This window comes from Zingiber officinale, chromosome 1B (assembly GCF_018446385.1).
Source record: "Zingiber officinale cultivar Zhangliang chromosome 1B, Zo_v1.1, whole genome shotgun sequence".
NCBI lineage: Eukaryota > Viridiplantae > Streptophyta > Magnoliopsida > Zingiberales > Zingiberaceae > Zingiber > Zingiber officinale.
The window spans coordinates 117,327,300-117,347,053 of NC_055986.1; the positions used below are offsets into that span (position 1 = coordinate 117,327,300).

The following is a 19,754-nucleotide window of genomic DNA, read 5'->3' on the forward strand; positions in this document are numbered from 1 at the left end:
TCTGGTCGTGAGCTACTGTTTATAATTTATAAGGTACTGATAACATCATCTTCTGTATGTGACACCACATACTATGTTATCTACAATATAAATTAAATGAACAACTACAAACAAATGTAGATAATTAGACCAAATGTGATTCTTTATTCATAATGAATGTTTACAAAGCTTAGGCTTTCAGTATACACCCAATAATCTCCCACTTATACTAATGACTAAGTCGCCATATCTTCTACCATACATCCGATTCTCATTCCTCCACATGCCGATCGAAAGCTACGGAAGGGCCTTAGTGAAAGGATCGCGGGTTATCCACTGATGCAATCTTGGCGATGACAACTTCTCCTCGCTCCACGATATCTCGTATCGGTGGTACTTGCGCTCTATATGTTTACTTGCCTTATGAGCTCGTGGTTCCTTCGAGTTTGCGACTGCACCGCTATTATCACAATAAATTGTGATGATTTTGGGCAAACCAGGAATCACATCTAAGTCCATTAGAAAGTTCCTGAGTCATACTGCTTCTTTAGCTGCCTCAGAGGCTGCTACATACTCAGCTTCCATGGTTGAGTCCGAAACGCATTTCTGCTTAACACTCCTCCATGAAATGGCTCCACCTCCTAAAGTAAACACATAGCCTGATGTAGACTTACTACTGTCCCTATCTGATTGGAAATCTGAATCCGTGTAACCCACAGGGAGCAAATCGTCTGCTTGGTAAACTAGCATATAATCTCTAGTCCTTCTCAGGTACTTTAATATATGCTTTACCGCAGTCCAATGTCCTTGTCCAGGGTTACTCTGATATCTGCTAACCATGTCCACAATAAAACAGATATCAGGTCTCGTACATAGCATTGCATACATTAGGCTTCCTACAGCCGAAGCATAAGGAACTGCTTTCATGTCCTCTATCTCTTTTGATGTCTTTGGAGACATCTCTTTAGATAGAGCTACTCCATGTCTAAAAGGTAAGAAACCTTTCTTGGAATCCTGCATGCTAAAACGAGCAAGGATTGTATCTATATATGAAGCTTGGGATAGACACATCATTCTTTTCTTGCGATCCCTTATAACTTTGATCCCAAGAATGTGCGCACATTCTCCTAAGTCCTTCATATCAAATTGTTTGGACAACCATACCCTTACGTCTGATAATACCTTGACATTGTTGCCAATTAACAAAATATCATCTACGTATAGTACAAGAAATACCACCACGTTTCCGTTACACTTCTTATATACACAAGACTCATCCGGACTTTGAATAAATCCATATGATGGATTACTTCATTAAACCGGATGTTCCAAGACCTTGAAGCTTGCTTGGTCCATAAATGGACCGATTGAGCTTGCATACTAGATGCTCTTTGCCTTTTCAATAAATCCTTCGGTTGCTTCATATGGATGTTCTCTTCAAGACTTCCATTAAGGAAAGTCTTGACATCCATTTGCCAAATCTCATAATCCATATGAGCAATGGATAAGAGTATCTGGATAGACTTAAGCATGGCTACGGTGAAAAGGTCTCATAATCGATTCCTCTTTCGAGTGTACCCTTCGCAACAAGCCTAGCTTTGAAGGTTTCTACCTTCCGTCATCCCTCTTTTCCTTTTGTAGATCCACTTGCATCCAACGGCTTTTACACCATCGGTGGTTCTACAAGCTCTGACCTTATTAGAGTACATGGACTCTATTTGAATTCATTGCCTTTTGCCAAGATGCATCTATATCTTGGAGTGCTTCATTATATGATCGGGTTCATGTTTACCAGGATCAAGTCCAAGACTCTCCCAAAACATGAATCTTTCAGTTGTCTCACAACCCTCCCACTACGACAAGGCATTGCGTGGTTGTGTATCATGTATGACACGTGTTGCGGTCTCTTGTGGTACTTCATCTTGTCCTGTTGGTACTGAAGTAGACATGTCCTCTCTAAGTTCTTCTAAAACGACTTTACTCGGGCTTGTGATCCATTATATAGTCTTCTTCTAAAAGCGGGCATTGGTGCTAACAATGACCTTCTGGTCTTTAGGGCTATAAAATAAACCACCTTGCGTTCCTTTGGGATAGCCTACAAACACACGAACTTCGGTACGAGATTCTAACTTATCAGCATCTGGTTTCAGCACATGTGCTGGACTACCCCAAATCCGAATATGTCTTAGACTGGGTTTTCGCCCATTCCACAATTCTATGGGAGTAGAAGAAACTGATTTAGAAGGTACTAAGTTCAGAACGTATACTGCTGTTTCCAGAGCATATCCCCAAAACGAATTTGGTAATTCTGAATAACTCATCATCGATCTAACCATCTCCATAAGAGTCCTATTCCTTCGTTCTGCTACACCATTCTGTTGGGGTGTTCCAGGTGCAGACAATTGGGATTGAATCCCAGCCTCTGATAAGTAATTCCTAAACTCTCCTAAGAGGTATTCGTCACCACGATCAGATCGTAGTGTCTTGATACTTTTACCTAATCGTTTCTCCACATCAGCCTTGTATTATTTGAACTTGTCAAAGCATTCGGACTTGCGGCGCATTAGGTAAATGTATCCATATCTTGAATAATCGTCTATGAAAGAGACAAAATATTCAAAACCTCCTCTTGCCTGGACAGACATAGGACCACACAAATCAGAGTGAACCAGCTCTAACACTTCTTTGGCTCTATACCCCTTGGCCTTGAACGGCCTCTTGGTCATTTTACCTTCTAAGCAAGATTCACAAGTTGGAAAATTTTCCAACTCAAATGAACTTAAAAGTCCATCGGCTATAAGCCTCTGAATCCTACTTAAGTTAATATGACCAAGCCTTAGATGCCAAAGATATGCTTGGTTCATTTCTGAAGGTTCTTTTCTCTTATTAGAATTAGAAGATGAATTATAAATTTCCATGTTTTGCTTTGTGGAAGAATTTGGATTTAAAATATACAAATTGCCAACTAATGCACCGGAATAGATAATCACTTTATTTCTTTTAATAACTACATCGTTATTGAAAGAAACTGAATATCCATCTAAAAGCAGTTTAGAAACTGAAATTAAATTCTTTCTAAAGGGTACATAAAGACAATTTCTTAAAACCAAATTTCTATTTCTACTAAAAGATAAGTAGACGTCTCCCGCAACAGTTGCCACCTTAGTAGCATTGCCCATGTAGATGAATCTCCCCTTCAGATAGTCGTCGGGTTTCTGGAACCCTGCAAGGAATTGCAGACATGATCGGTTCTCATATCTACACACCAGGTCGGTAGATAACACCGCTAAACATGTTTCAACAACTAGAGTATGAGATATACCTTTGTTTTGGTTCTTACGAGGACAGTCCGCCTTCCAATGTCCTGCCGCTTGCAGATGAAGCACTTGCCCTTCTTCTTCGCTTTAAATCCCGTACTCTGAGATTTATTCACTTTCTTTGCTGAACCAGCTTGTTTCTTCTTCTTCCTTTCGGTTTAGAAGTAGAACCATTTTCAGCATAGTGAATTTGAGCATTGTGACGAAATAACCCTTCTGCTGCTTGAAGTTCTGTCAGTAGTTCCCCTAATGAATAAATCCTTTTATTCATATTATAGTTCAGGCGGAACTGCTCAAAACTTCTAGGTAGCGTTTGGAGGATCATATCGATCTGGGTTTCCCCATCAATTTCTCCTCCAAGGATTTGTATTTCGTTCAGATAAGCCATCATCTTTAGAATATGATCCCTTACAGGAGTACCCTCTTGCATGGTGGCTGTCATTATCTTTCTCATGGCTTCTTGCCTAGAAGCCCTATCCTGATGACCAAAGAGTTCCTTGAGATTGTTCATGATATCATAGGCTGTTGGTAAATCTTGATGCTGATGTTGCAATACATTTGACATTGAAGCCAAAATGTAACACCGCGCCATCTCATCTGCTTTTACCCATTTCCTATGATATTCAATCTCCACTTGGGTAGATTCACCAGTAGGTGCATCAGGGCAATGCTCAGTCAATACAAATTTATAGCTTTCAGCAGTAAGAACAATGTCCAGGTTTCTTTTCCAATCTATGTAGTTAGGTCCAGTAAGTCTATTTTGTTGAAGTATGATGGACAGTGGGTTGAAATACATCCTAAGAATCACAAATAACTTTTGGTCAGAACTCTAAATTTAGAATAATATTGATTCCTCAAACAATACTATTTTAAATTAACCAACACCTTAAAACACCGTGAATTTTGTATGCCACGTTAGTGTGGACGTATACAAATTCAACATTTGTAAAAGGAGGGTTTTAACCCATTAATTTTATTATCTTGTCAACATAACTTTTTGACAAATAAAATTAATAGTTGGTATTATTTGGTCACACAAATAATAGCAGTGACTCCGTTGGGGAGGATACTATTAGATGTGTCTAAGTGTACACCATTACTTGACACTAAGTCCATTAATAAGATTATGCCCCTTCCGTTGGGAAGATCACACGCTCTTAATTAACTTCCTATAGTCATCTAAAATGGAAGTCTGTTCTAGTGATCCGCAAACAAGCTCATCCGTTATGGAGGAAGGCACTCGAGCCAACGCGCAAACTTGTTTGCATCACTTACAAACCAGTAATGGAGACCATGGGATTTACTTAAAATCCCTCTCCCACTTAGTTATTTATAAATGAGGAATTTTAACTATGCTAGCCTACTAAACTTGTAAACTAACATGCACAGACAAGACAATATAAAAGCAATAAATAGAAAATCTAATTTTCAACTATTATGGCTTTTATCTTTAATTATCCTCCGTGTGTTGTCATCCGAAGCTGCTGCCATATTTGGCTACCGCCACCGGGTCTGAGTTCGGCTGCGCCTCTGGTCCTTAGAAGGTTCCACGCCTTGCAAGATTCGATCCACGACATAAATAGAATTTACATTTTGATCCTATATTCCATAAAAGGAATGTACATGTATCTAGATCAAAAATAAAATCCTAATAAAACTAAATACAGCTCCTGCTGTATTTTAATACAATCATGCACACACATATAAATTGCCCTTGACATGTCCAAGGGTCCAATAACACACATAATTAATTAAAAGTCATAATAGTTGGATCCTGCATCCACAAAGTTAGCACATCCTACTATTATCCTGCCTAAATTATGTATGACATGTGCATAATTAAACTAAATACCAAATACACAGAGGCAAAACCCTAGCTCTGATACCAATTGTTGGTTGCTACTCGGAAAGCCTATAGGTTCCACTGTACAAAAATTTTGTACAAAGATCTGAACCTTTTCCTAACTACCATGTGTTCTTTTAAATTAAATTTTGGATCTCCTACGGAACTTAACACGTTTGATCCAAAACTTAATCTATTTGTTCTTTTAGGTTTTGACTTGGATCTCCTGCGGAACTTAACACGTTCGACCCAAGTCTCCTTAAGTTATTAATTCCATTAAATATTAATTTCCATAAAAGGTTCCCAGTACTGACGTGGCGAGGCACATGGCCTTCTTGGATATGGGAGCAACCACCACCGACTAGACAAAACCTTTAATAGAAAGCTAATATTTAATTTCCTAAAATAACTTTAGGTTAACCAAAGAGAACAATCAAATCACAAGGAAAAGAAAAAACAAAAAAACACAACTTCGAAAAAACATATTCGAAATTCTAGAACGTAAGCCTCTTGTATTTGATATTATTTCCATAAATAACTAGCATGATGCGGAAATAGAAATTACTAGTTATACCTTGTAGAAAAACCTCTTGATCTTCTACCGTATTCCTCTTCTAACCTCGGACGTTGTGTGGGCAACGATCTTCCAAGATGAGAAACCACCAACCACCTTCTTCTCCTCCAAGCAAGGTTCGGCCACAAAAGAAAAGCTTCACCAAGGAGAAAAACCAAAATACTAACCAAGGTCCAAGAGATGCTAGCTTTCTCTCCTTCTTCTTCTTCTTCTCCGAGTAGTATCCGGCCACCACAAGAACTCCAAGGGAGAGGTTCGGCCACCACAAGAGGAAGAGAAGGAGATGATGGCCGGCCACACCAAGGAACAAAAGAGGGAGAGGAATAATAGATCTTGTCTCTTGTGAAGGCACCCTCACCCCTTCTTTTATATTCCTTGGCCTAGGTAAATTAGGAAATTTAATTACAATAAATTTTCCTTAATTTCCTTGACATGATTTAATTGAGAAAATAAAATAATATTTCCCCAATTAAACAATGATGGCCGGCCAAATCAATAGGAAGCAAATTGGACAAGTTTCAATCAACAATTAAAACTTTCCTTATTTGTTTCCGGAAATTTTAAAAATAAAATTTCTCTTTAAAATCTCTTCATGGTTAATAAAAGGAAATATCTATAATTTTAATTTTATTAACATGTGAATAATTTTAAAGAAAAAATAAAACATCTCTCCAATCTACAAATAAGGAAAGAGATCTAATCTCTTTCTTTAATCTTTTGTAAATCTTTTACAAGAGAGATATTTTAATTTTAATTCTCTTTTAAATTAAATCTTCCACATAATAATAAACATTAAAATTAAATTTTCTTTTTAATTAATTATGGCCGGCCCTACTAGCTTGGGTTCAAGCTAGGGCCGGCCACCTTAAACCCAAGCTGGTTCCCATGCTAGCTTGGCCGGCACCCTTTAGGTGGGTATAGAAGGTGGGTATATGTGGGTATAGTACTCTATAAATAAGAGGCTACGATAGGGACCGAGAGGAGGAATTGGTTTTGGTCTCCCGATAAAATTAAGCATCCCATGTTCGCCCCGAACACACAACTTAATTTTATCAATGATAATTCATTCCACTAGAGAATTATCATTGAACTACCGCACCAATCCCAAATTACCTTTTTGGGCTCCTTATTATGAGTGTGTTAGTCTCCCTGTGTTTAAGATATCGAATGTCCACTAATTAAGTGAGTTACTGACAACTCATTTAATTAATATCTAAGTCCAAGAGTAGTACCACTCAACCTTATTATCATGTCGGACTAAGTCCACCTGCAGGGTTTAACATGACAATCTTTATGAGCTCCTCTTGAGGACATTATCAACCTAGTATCACTAGGACACAGTTTCCTTCTATAATCAACAACACACACTATGAGTGATATCATTTCCCAATTTATCGGGTTTATTGATTCATCGAACTAAATCTCACCCATTGATAAATTAAAGAAATAAATATCAAACATATGTGCTTGTTATTATATTAGGATTAAGAGCACACACTTCCATAATAACTGAGGTTTTTATTCCTTTATAAAGTCAGTATAAAAGGAACGACCTCAAATGGTCCTACTCAATACACTCTGAGTGTACTAGTGTAATCATATAGTCAAGATAAACTAATACCTAATTACACTACGACTTTCTAATGGTTTGTTCCTTTCCATTCTGGTCGTGAGCTACTGTTTATAATTTATAAGGTACTGATAACATCATCTTCTGTATGTGACACCACATACTATGTTATCTACAATATAAATTAAATGAACAACTACAAACAAATGTAGATAATTAGACCAAATATGATTCTTTATTCATAATGAATGTTTATAAAGCTTAGGCTTTCAGTATACACTTATTTGTAGTGATTATTAATGATGAAAACATTTTAGACATTGAATATAAAAAACATCTTTCGTCCCCATTGCACACACTTATTTGTGCGGTGCAGTTGAGCTAGGGGCAAAGGTCCAAGGCCAAACTCTCTCATGCAACCCACGAGACGCATTGGGCCATGCATAAAATATTGCAAGACTAACAGGCGAATTAAAACAAAACATGGTTTGTTCACACTTTGTTGTGCCTCCAGAAGAGTTACTTTGTGATGTTTGGCTGCTCAGTACATAGTCAATAGATACCCCTAGCAGTTATTCCTTGAATGAGGCAGCAGTGACTCTTGAATGGGGTTCAGAGTTATGACCCACTTTGGTTTAAATGGGCACGACGGCCTCCCATGCTCGTAAGTCAAGCTCGGTTAAGTAAAGCAATACACATTGCAAGAACCACTCGACTCGGACAGAAACAAATTAAACTCACAAATAATCTAAATGATAATTTAAACATAGAAAACTAGCTGCCTTGAACATAATATATATTTTTAAAAAAGGTCGAAAAGGGAATGCTAGTATGTTACGCGTGGCACTAGTTACGTAAATCCAAATCTCTTCTGCTGTTGATGTCAGTCTTTTTCCTCATTTCCTGATCCATTTTCTCGAGGTCTGCTGCGCTTCCCAGATATCCATACAGGATCCGATGCTCAACGTTCTTCCCATCGACCTTAACTAGGGCAGGATTCTTCTCGTCGTGGGCGGAGAGTGAATCTTGGACATGTGCCCAGCCTCTACGGCCATGGTTTTCTTTCTCGAAGTGTTCAGCCAGGCGCTCAGCCTCCTTCAAACCAGCTTGACTTTTGGCAAATTTCACAACTGTTATACCCGTGTGACCTCCCTTCCCATATATTGACTTGGCCTTGCAGTTAGTGAAACCCATCTCTGAAATTAAGACAATAGGTCAGAGGAATAGATAATGGTTATACACGTGAAATATATATGCTCGAACACGAGATATTATTTTGTACAACAAAGACACTTCTGACATCCCTGGCATAGTACTGAATGTCATAAATTTTGAGAATATGTAAAACAATGACATAAAAAAAAACTTATAAACAAATTAAACCTAAAACAAAAAACAATATTTATTCCCAATAGTCAACACCACTATACTAGATTTGCCTCATACTAAAGCAACATTAGCAAACGGACGTCTTCATTAGCCCAACGACCAGTATTGCTCTTTGAAGAGTATTGACGGATGGAAAAAACTAGAAGCAAATAGAAAAATAAAGTGAACTCATCTGAAGATATCTAATATCTAGAAACGAGGCACTAATTATGACCAAATCCATCAGCATGATGTTCCTATGAAGATACATGGAAATTTGTGTGATTGAGATAGAATGTCTAAGAAACCACATATGTTGCTGCTTTAAACGACATCAACAAGAAATTACAGATGAAATCGGTGGACTTATTCCCCAATTGCATTAATACATGAACAAGAAAACTTCAAAGAAATGCAGAGAACCTTTAACACCACAACATCCCTCCCAGCCAAAATGATACCCTAACAATAGACCTGAAATACAATAAAGATGGACAATGAACGAGATGCAGGATACTCTCAAGTGGAATAAGGTAACCAAAACTTTATAGTTACATAATGTACAAATATCAAGACAAAAGATTAAAAAAACAAGATGTAGCCTACTCAAAGACTTGAATAAAGTTATCAACATCTCCAAGGAGGACAAGAGAAGAAATCAAGATAGGAAAACCAACCGCTAATGTCTAATTGAGTACTATCTGAATGTCAGGAACATCAATACTGAAACACATTCAGACTGACTTCAAAATGAGAAAGGTACATAATGCAGGTTAAAGCTAGTGGTTATTATTATTTGGAGCAGAAAAAAACGAAGCTTGACAATCATATATATCCATCTTTACTACTCAGAGCTTGCCAGTAATTAGTATACTGCTAGTTAATTATTCATTTAAAGAGAAAAATGAAGCTTGGTAATCATATATACCTTTAAGTCTATTATCTATCTCTTTATTACCCATACCCTCAACGTGGCCATCTTTTTTCCTTCCTGAACTTGTATTATGAAGTACAACTGTTGGGGGCCATAAAATAAGGTCGTCCCTGTTCGCTTGAGCCTCATCGGCAGAGAGTAACTGATATGCCTTTGAGTTTTCAGGGGACTCTTTGTAATTCCAACCCATGAGAACGCACAACGCCTTGTGTAACCCAAGATGATCAACACGCAAATCAGCATTTTGTGCGTTGTATGTGTGCATGACAAGCGAATGCACTTCAGCAAAGCCTTTGGAGGCCCTGAAAATATGCAAACAAAAGATATTGAATACTAAACATTCAACAAAAGAACTTTTAACTATAGTAATAAATCTAGAGGACAACAATCAATTCAAAACACTACTATATTTCATGCATGTGATTATTGATATTGATTGCTATATTTCACGTATTTTCTTTGTATGATTTATATATTTTCTATGGAAGTATAAATTGGATGTAGTAATTAACATACAATCTTTTGTTATCAATGCAACTATTCAATATTGGTGGAATGTGCCCGCACCCATATTTTGCCCCCACAAATTGATGTAGTTTGTACCTACATGGGTGTTTGTTCTAATAGATCTTAGAGTCAATTCCCAGCAAGTGCAAAACGCCTCATTGGACGTCTAACCTCCTCATGCAAAGGGCCGCTATGCTAAGACAAAATGCCCCTATGATTTACCTATTTATAGCCGACTATACTGACCGCTTGAGATGAGCGATATCACCTTTTGTTCTAATATATAGTGGGTCAAAGACATCCTTTTTGAAATCTAACTCAAAATAGATAGATAATCTATAGATAGATAGATAGAGGAAAGGTTACATTATGAAATGTATTGGAAATGAAATATCAAGTGTAACAGTAATAGGCAAGTAATAACTACATTATCCAATATTCATCATATAATTAAGTAAAAAAAAGATAGGTAAGTACATAAATGAAACAAAACAAACCATAGTAAACTTTTCAAGAAAATAGCAACAATACAAAAAAAAAGTTACGAGATTAGAAATCATAGAAAAGGATAAGGTACTTGGAAAACTTTTAAAGAAACCAAACCTCCTACAAACCACGCATGGCAGGGGTCCATCTTTCCCACCGTTCAAATACTTCTTTCTCTGATCGGGAGACTCATTTATCATCTTTGAGAATCTAAGGAAAGCCTTCCTCAGAGCATGAGGATCAACATCCGTAACTGCAGGAGGCACTTCGTTAGGGCGAACCCTCTTTGGAGGCAATTCATGACCTTGGTCGATCAACCTAGCCTGCTTCGACATACTCAGTTCATCATGCTCATCCCAACCAAATTGACTGCCTTCCAAGAAGTTCATGCGGCTTCCACTAGATCCAGAAGGAGCAAGAGGAATCCCGTTAAGATTACCATGCTGCATGAACGGTTGCCTGTGCGGAAGAAACTCATCTTCATCACCGTACCTCCGTTTCAGAGATAAAGGTCCGCTCGAACCATCTGGAATACTCCGAGGACCATCAAGCCTGAGAGAATCCCAGTAGTCGCTCCGCAGATCAGGACCACGGACATAGGGAGGTGGCTGGCGGAAGCCTTCGGGACTAAGCCTCCTACCCGGAGGTAGATGTAAGTGACTTTCCAAGCCTAATCGTGGGTTAGGCTCCGGCCCGAGAATAAAACCCTGCCGGCCGAACGGTAACCTATCAGCAGCAGGATTAACTGGCGCATCTAGCGGCAAAGCGAAGTAGGATCGGACGCTAGCATCGGAGAGAACAATGGTGCGCCGCTCGAGGTTGCGGAAATCGTAGGGAGAAGGGGGAAGGATCCCAGCGGAGTCGGGGAGAGAGAAGGGACGGGTGCTAGCGGTGGGAGCGGGGTCAGGAGGCAAGTGTGGGTGATCCTTGGCAGCGATGGCAAGGGATGAGGAGGAGAGCGTTTTGGATTTGGAAAGATCGGGATCGGAAGACGAGGCAGGGCGTTTCAAGGAGGACTTGTTTCTCGACTCCCGCAGTGGGTTCCTGCTGCCGGCGGACGCAGAAGCGGCGGCGGAGGTGGAGGCGGGCCCTTTGCCTCCCGATCCTGCGGTCTTCTCCATGGTCTTCTCCATGGCACTGTTGGGATTGACGAAATTGAGCGCAATGCCTAGGGTTTCTGTTAAAGTTCCATGGCTATTTCGGCTGCTCGAAAGTAGGCCTAGAGCTGTCAAATTGGCCGTGCCCCGCGATCCGGCCTGATCCGACTGCCTGATGCGGGCCATCCGGCCTGATCCAGCTGTGTGATGGAGTTTTTTTTTTTATTATTATTTTTTTATAAGTAGAGTCGCGTTGTATTCGGTCTGGTCTAATCTGCAGCTTTAACTGGATTGAACTCAGTTGAGTTAAGGCATGGCTCCTCTATCGAGTCAGATTTAAATTTTTTAAAATAAATAAATATATAATTCTTTTTACTAATATTAGATTGGTGTAGACAGAAAAAAACTCTTTAATACGAATGGGAACAAGCCCTATGCATCAGCAAGTGCTAAGCGTAAGACAGTTAAAAAAATAATTTCAATTAATCTCATTGATTATTTCTAGGATGATCGATTCGATCATATAGAAATTTTTTATCTATCATCAAAATAAATTGGGAAACGCACCTATCAACCTAGAAATTCAACATCCTTTGATTATACTCTTCATCTTACTATTTTATTAAAAATCTCCCCCCTTTACTAACTAACTTTGGTGAAGCCTAAAATGAATTTACGTTATTATCCTTTTTTTCTATTCACACTAAAAATAATTCTAAAGTTTATTAGTAATTCCACAAACGAAACAATCAGTGATCTAAAGTTCGAGACTCAGCTGCGACTTATTATTATAAATTTTTCTCAATCATTAATTTTCTCTGATTATTTTATATAAAAAAATATAAATTTCTTTAGTCCCACATCTTAGAATTGACAATACTAAAATCAAAGAAGCTTCTATAAATATTTTAGGCCGACAATGTTAAAAAATATACTTTTTTTAATTTTATTTACTAAGATAAGTATAATATTAAAAAGTATACTTCTCTACTTTTGTATTTTAATGCTAAAATATTTTAATTAATATAATTTTATTATAAAGGGTTAATGTGATTTCAATATATTATATTACACACGCAACGCGTGTGCACGATCACTAATTTAAAGAAAAAATTCAGGTACAACGCACTTAGTATTTTACCGTGAACTTTGAACTTTAACAACCAACAATACCTCTTTTTTTCCTTTTACTAATAGCTTGAACTTACAGAACAGTGTTCAGTATGAATATCAAACTTCTTGAATCACGTATTCACGTTTCTATTGAAAAAGAAATGAGATGAAACTGTGTTATCTGCTATAATTTGTAAGAGACTAATTAGATCAACTACAAAAACTAATCTGTTTCATGCATAAAGATCTGATTAGCTTCAGATTCTGAAAGTGCATTGAACTTTGTTATGACTGCATTTGTCTCACCGCCTTGATTCATGCGTTTTATCTGGAGCATAATAAACAATGGCTGGCTCCCATATTCCATGATGAAGAAATTACGACTAGAAATAACTGAAAGCAATAGCATCGACTGGTTATAAACTAGTTATGCAGTTTCCATACTTTCTGCTCATATTATTTGCATAAAAACATGGGTAAAGTGAAAAATAATGACCCTTAAGTCAATAATTTTCTCTCAATCGACGACTTATAAATATATAGTTTATGTTCAGATCATTTGTTTACATGGGCGATTGTGTCTGCCTTGTGTATTCGGCAATTGAGAAAAGAATCAAATAGCATCGGAGGAAGAAAATAATAATAAAAATGTAACTTCAAGTGTTGAAAATACATGTGCTAAATGAAGTAGCCACTGACTATAACTAAAATTCATACACTGGTGCAGGTGGTAACTCAGCAGCTACCTGAAGGGGCTCCAAGGAATCGACGATGTCCCTCATTAGAGGCCTTGCCTTGGGGTTCCGGTTAAGGCAGTGGTGAATGAGCATTGCTGTCTTTTGAACAGCTTTCTCAGGGTAGTCGCCTCCTAATCTTCGGTCGACGATTTCAAGAACTTTCTTCTTTTGAGTGAGCAATGGGGCAGCCCAATCAGTGAGTGTTTGTTGGTGGACTGGACGTGACATGTCCAGTGATTTCCTTCCAGTAAGGAGTTCAAGGAGGACAACTCCAAAGCTGTAAACATCACTCATGGCAGTCAAGTGCCCTGAGTCAATTGGGAAATAATGGCATGTTAGATTTAATGATCCGGGTTGTTATTATGCAAATGCATCTACAATGCAAAAAAAACTGAAGACTTTTTCCATGTTGAACTAATTTTGGCTAGTTTGAGTCTTGCAAGTGTGATGATATGTAAGTTGTTACTTAGACTCAGATGAAGACATCGAACACAAGATACAATCATAGTTAAATTTTTTACACGCGATCTACATATAACTTTTTCATATCAAGACTAAAATATCATAATAACATAGTTTGATTCATCAAGGTCACTCAAAACTTTTAAAACACAACACATCGGCATCATAAGCATAATTCACAAGGACTTTGAAGCAGCAAATTTGTGATCCAAATGTTTAGCCATTTACCTGTCATGAGATACTCTGGAGCTGCGTATCCATAAGTTCCCATAATGCGCGTAGAAACATGAGATTCATCCCCGACTGGTCCATCTTTTGCAAGCCCAAAATCAGAAAGTTTTGCATTGTAATCCTATCAATTTGAAGTAAAATTTAATGAAGCAAAGAAAAAGCTAATAACAATCAATGTTAAATAACCAAGTGCTGTACTTAATAATTCTTTCAGGAAAGAATTTTGATGGTTAACAAACAAAGTTTTGTCTTTAACAAATTTTCAACAAGTTCTACAAGATCAACTTCCAATCTGCAAGATTACATTCAGTTACATTGCTGAGGAAAAGTAAAGATGACACGCATAGTTCAGTGCACCAACCATGTCTAGCAAAATGTTTGATGTTTTAAAATCACGAAATATGACTGGTGTTTCAGCTTCATGGAGAAAAGCAAGTCCTTTAGCAGCTTCAAGTGCAATCTTCATCCTGATAGACCATGAGAGGGGGAGCAGCACAACTACATGACAGTATTTTTCAGTAGACTTGTTATTTTCTCTTAAAAAAAATTTGCAGAAGCAATAAAGGATAAATAAACAGTACTTAGAAATAATAAAAGCCATTAGACAATTAAAAATTTATTGTAATTGCCCAAGATGCAATAAGAAAATCAAGAACATTGACTAAACTCATAAAACATGAAAATAAAAATCGGAGTCGCAGCTAAAACAGAAGGGAAATATCTAGTGATAAACACCAAGAAAGTTAGGTAACAGTTTGCATGTTGTAAATATGTGTTAAATCCTTGTATCTGCTGAATCAAACAAACAGACAAAAAACAGAACAAGATGATGAAACTGTTCAGAGAATTACTTGAGAAGAGATTGGATTCAACACTTCCGCGAGGCATGAACTCATATATTAAGACCCGATGCTCATCCTCAAAGCAGTAACCAATCAACTTGACTAAATTAGGGTGAGAAAGTTGGCCAAGAAATATAACCTCGGCCTGAAAAAGAATAGCAACGATTGTAACATCCGAAGGACAAACCAAGTATAAATTGTTAGGTTTTCTAAGTCACTGAGGTAGGATACCAGCCACTCTCTGTGTCCCTGTAAACTATTATCAACATCATGGACCTTCACAGCCACTTGAAGAGGTTGAAGCCCTTCCCTGAGATCTTGATTGATGAAACCCTTGTAAACCCTTCCAAATCCCCCTCCACCCAATACATAGTCCTGCCGGAAATTTCCTGTAATGATCTTGAGTTCGTCAAAAGTGAATGTTATAAGATGGTTTGTTGCAGTATCCCTTCTCAAGTCCTCAACTTCCTCAGGATTTGAGGGCAATTTTAGGCTTTCCTCTTTTCTGACTGAAGGAGTGGAGACTTTCTGAGAATCTAAAATAAAAGAGATAAAATTGGAATGACCATACAGTTTTGAAGGATGACATACAAGAATCTTCACATCTACTAATGCTTCTGACATAGATTTAACTTCTGAACAAAACGAAGATATTCAAGAAAAAGGGCGTCGTTAGGGTTCTTCAGAAATAATAATAATAATAAACAAACAAAAAATTAACTTTTGTATCTTTACATTTCAATACAAGGAGGATGCAAGGAGAAACTATTTATAATCTAACCTGCCTTGCCATTTGAGGATACTTCGTAGCTGAAAGAACTTCCTCTAAACCAGCAATTACCCATCAATAACCAGATGCATAAACCAGCAATATGCCTCTCTCGTAACCCAGCCTGTGCCACTCTCCAAAACACTGTTTTTCATATTAAAAGTGGGAGTAGAAGCGAGCTAATAAATGCATGGCATGACACCCATCAACATCGTCTTGTCTGTGTGTCTCTCTCAATTTTTATTTTTTTTTATAATTCTTGGATCGGTTTCCTTGGAGCAAGTCATGAAATGTAAAGAAAGATGAAATTTTTTTCGCGGAGAAGAGGTGAAAGTGAATTTAATTATGAACAAGAGCATAAAAACAACACCTCTGAGATTCAGACAAACGCATCCCAGAGTTGGGTTGGCTTGTTGCACTTGTACTAGTCCTTTCGTTCTGTACATGAATGTGAACTATGTCAAGTTTTGAGGTTAACAGAGATGAGTGAGGTGGGCCAATCAATTGCCATTCATAATGATTGGAGGAAGTGATATTTTTCATCCTAAATGATTCAATATCATGAGAGCATTTTACTCTACCATACGGTTCTTTATATAAGAAAGATCATCTGTTGAAAATCGATCTTAAAAATTATTAGAATAAATGCTCATATATATCAATTACGCAAATATATAGAGCACAATTCATAATGGTTCTTAGGGGTGGAGAAGGTGGAATCGATGGGATTGTGGAGTTCGAAACATTCTTGATTAGATAGATCACTGGAATCATTTTCATGGCAAATGTTAATGCCCGCGTGAGTTTGATGTCAGCAGTGAATAGAACGATTTATTTAAATTCCTTATTTCTCTTTCCTTCCTTCGTTCAAAAAAAATAATAAAAATAACAACTCTAGAAATTTTTAATTAGTAGACCTCCTGGATGGATATAGTACTTGTGTGTGTTTTTTTGTTTTAGATTTAGATCATTCAACACTATTCGAACAGAAAAGAAGAAAAGGAATGAAACACTCGAATAGCCTAGATGATCTATTTTTTAATTTTAACCCCTTTTATGAATAAAGCAATATTGAGTTATTAGAATAGAGTAACTTGTAACACAAAGCTATTGTGACAAAGCTATTAGAGTCCTTATCTCGCGTCAACTTACTTGTCATTTTACATATGATTGTCGGGAGACTAGATCTTTTGGTCTATTTTTTATGGATCAGGAGATGGTTCACAATCTAATTTTGGTTAGATCACGATCACGATTTAGTTGTAATTAGTTGTGATTCCTTTCTAAATTCACGTTCCCATCCAGATTATAGTTTGGGTCAGGATGGACGGCCAAAGACCACCCTACTCGGTGCCCAGTAGCTCGGTCACCCGTCCACTGCTAGCGACCTTCGAGTCGCTCATCCCAACTCAAACTATAACCTAACTTAAGAAGGGATTGCAATCAATCACGGTCATGATCTGACCATAATTACATTGTAGATCATCCCTGGTCCAAAAAAAAATAGATCAAAAGATCTTCTCTTACTAAATATGATTTACTACCCAATGATATTAGCTCTGAGTTATATAGAAAATATAAGAGTAAAATATGAAATTATCATTTTAGTGGCTACTTCAAGATGGTCCCTACACTATTCGGAATGAAATAGATTATGGAGAGTATTTATCCTAATCAAGGTTGTCAAAATCGAGAGTTTAAGTCAAATCGTCAGAACAATCATAAAATCATATTATAAAATCGTATGATTTTACATCGTATCTAAATCAATTTCAAAAAGAAATTTGATAATATTTCAATCCAAATAACATAAATCTACATATAAAACATTTTAATTCATATAATTATAAACTACTCAATTTTAAATTTTCAAGCAACCAAATATTTACCATGAAAAGATAACATAAACACAAATTCAAGTTTAAAGCTTAAGTTCAAAGATAAATAAAACACAAGATAATAAATTAATATAAATCATCTATAAACAAGTGCAAATGTAAAATTATCCCAAAATGACATCATTTTGTCCAAAATAATCCCCATTTTATTAACGACACAAAATTGATAAAATCGTCCCAAAAATCACACTTTTACAAGTTTAAATACAATTTTACGATTTTGATTCGATTTTACTTCAATACATAATTTTATCACAATTTCACTCAATTTTCATAGGTAAACTAATGGTTTTGTAAAGTTGACAAGTGAAAATGCTAGTTTGATAACATTAATCCTAACATAATGATCATTTACATAGAAAAAATTAAACAAACATCCAACCAAATATGTTCTATCCGTTGAGAATTTACCTCTAAGTCCTATTAAAATAATTATTCATATCTATACCAACTGTGCTAATCTACGAAGACAGTTATATAGAAAACGTGAACCACGTTGAAATTTAGATGAGTGCTAATTGATTGTGCCCAATAAATTGTTTCATTTTCAATAAAGATTGGCAGCTTGATCATTGATCATGGAGATCCTCTATTCCAGCAGATTCTTGGCCGGGAGTTGGGGCTTGATGTGATCGACAATATAATGACATGGTTCCCTAATAATCCTATGCATCAAAATCATTTCATAAGCATGCCCCCACAACAAGAAACAGCAGTCATTTTTATTTATTTAGTTTAGTCGGCATCAATCTTTTTCTCACTAATCTGTGTCTCCTTTTAGTAGGATTTTTCGTGCTCGTTTGATTTAATCAATTATTACAAACTATGTTGTTTTTGTTAAATAAGAGTCTCCAATAAAATGTTTTTTAGTTTTAGAAACTATGAACTGTAAGGGTATGATAAAAAACAATAAAAAATTAATGATTTAGTTAGTGCAAAGAGGGGTTAGAATGTGTTTTGACGATAGAATTAAGTACATATGAGTGGACTAGATCCAATTGAATCTATATGGATGGATTTAATTTTTATAAGGTGAGCTTATACTTGATTAAGACACACACGACTAATTATCATTAAAGTAACTAAACTCAATTAAGTGATCTAATGCTTCAAGCATATAAAGAGGATTTGGTCTAAATGGATGTGGATTCTATGTGTAGATCTAAAACTTGATTCATTAACATTGATGGGTTATTAATGATGGATGGACTTTAAGGAGGATAATCCCTATAGAATGAGCTTGGTATATAAAGGATGAGACTCATGAATTAGGGCATGTTCTAGAGTCTCTTTAACCTCTTATCTTCCTCATCAAGAGAAAGCAAAGGATTGTTGCTGCCCATTCTTGTAGAAGACTTTTCTGCAATAGCAGGAACTTCGACAACAAGTAAGAAGCATTAGCCTTAGCGATGGATTCAGGTCAGTCATTCATATGTTATTGTTTTGATTTGTGTTGTGTTTTAGAGATTAATAGAAGCCAGATCTTGTTATAGATACATCCTTTAGTTCATATATGATGTATTGCAAATATAACAATTGGTATCAGAGCTTAGGATTGACTTATTATCAGTTTTTAAGGCGTAAGGATAAATTTTCAATGTTTTGGTGCAAATACATCAATTTTTGTATTTGATTTCATATGGATGAGCGAAATTGATGTATATTCATTGAATGTAGCTTGGATAGATTAGGATTTAACCTTTGAATTGAGTTTTTCGCATTATCTGCGAAGAACGAGATTGGCGGTGCGATTTTAGGATAGAAAATCGTGTTCAAAATTGGGTGTTTTCTAATATCAATCGATTAGGAAGATTCTCAATCGATTGAGGTCACGGATTCACGAACAGAAGCTTCCCAAATCGATTAGTTGATCGATTGGTGCTTACCAATCGATTGACGTAAAGCTTGATCGGTTGGGATGCTCAAGTTCGGGAACAGAAGGGTCTAGAATCGATTAGCATAAAGTAATCAATCAATTCAAACTGTCGATCGTGACAAGAATCCAAGGGAAAGCTTCTTGATTGATC

The 19,754-nt window shown here is 36.7% G+C and overlaps 2 protein-coding genes across 2 annotated transcripts; both read right to left on the reverse strand.

Moving 5' to 3' along the window:
* Positions 1 to 8,008: 8,008 nt before the first annotated feature.
* LOC121975045 lies at positions 8,009 to 11,776 on the reverse strand. Its single transcript, XM_042526412.1, has 3 exons — positions 10,696 to 11,776; positions 9,580 to 9,887; positions 8,009 to 8,479 (listed from the first exon to the last, which is right to left on the reverse strand). The coding sequence occupies exons 1-3, from the start codon at positions 11,709 to 11,711 to the stop codon at positions 8,130 to 8,132; spliced, it is 1,674 nt and encodes a 557-aa protein (XP_042382346.1). The 5' UTR covers positions 11,712 to 11,776; the 3' UTR covers positions 8,009 to 8,129.
* Positions 11,777 to 13,428: 1,652 nt separating this feature from the next.
* Positions 13,429 to 16,077, reverse strand: LOC121975055 (probable serine/threonine-protein kinase PBL16). The gene is made up of 6 exons (XM_042526419.1): positions 15,842 to 16,077; positions 15,292 to 15,596; positions 15,070 to 15,205; positions 14,580 to 14,716; positions 14,216 to 14,339; positions 13,429 to 13,833 (listed from the first exon to the last, which is right to left on the reverse strand). Exons 1-6 carry the CDS (start codon positions 15,903 to 15,905, stop codon positions 13,493 to 13,495), a joined length of 1,107 nt encoding a protein of 368 aa, XP_042382353.1. The 5' UTR covers positions 15,906 to 16,077; the 3' UTR covers positions 13,429 to 13,492.
* Between the last annotated feature and the right edge of the window lie 3,677 nt (positions 16,078 to 19,754).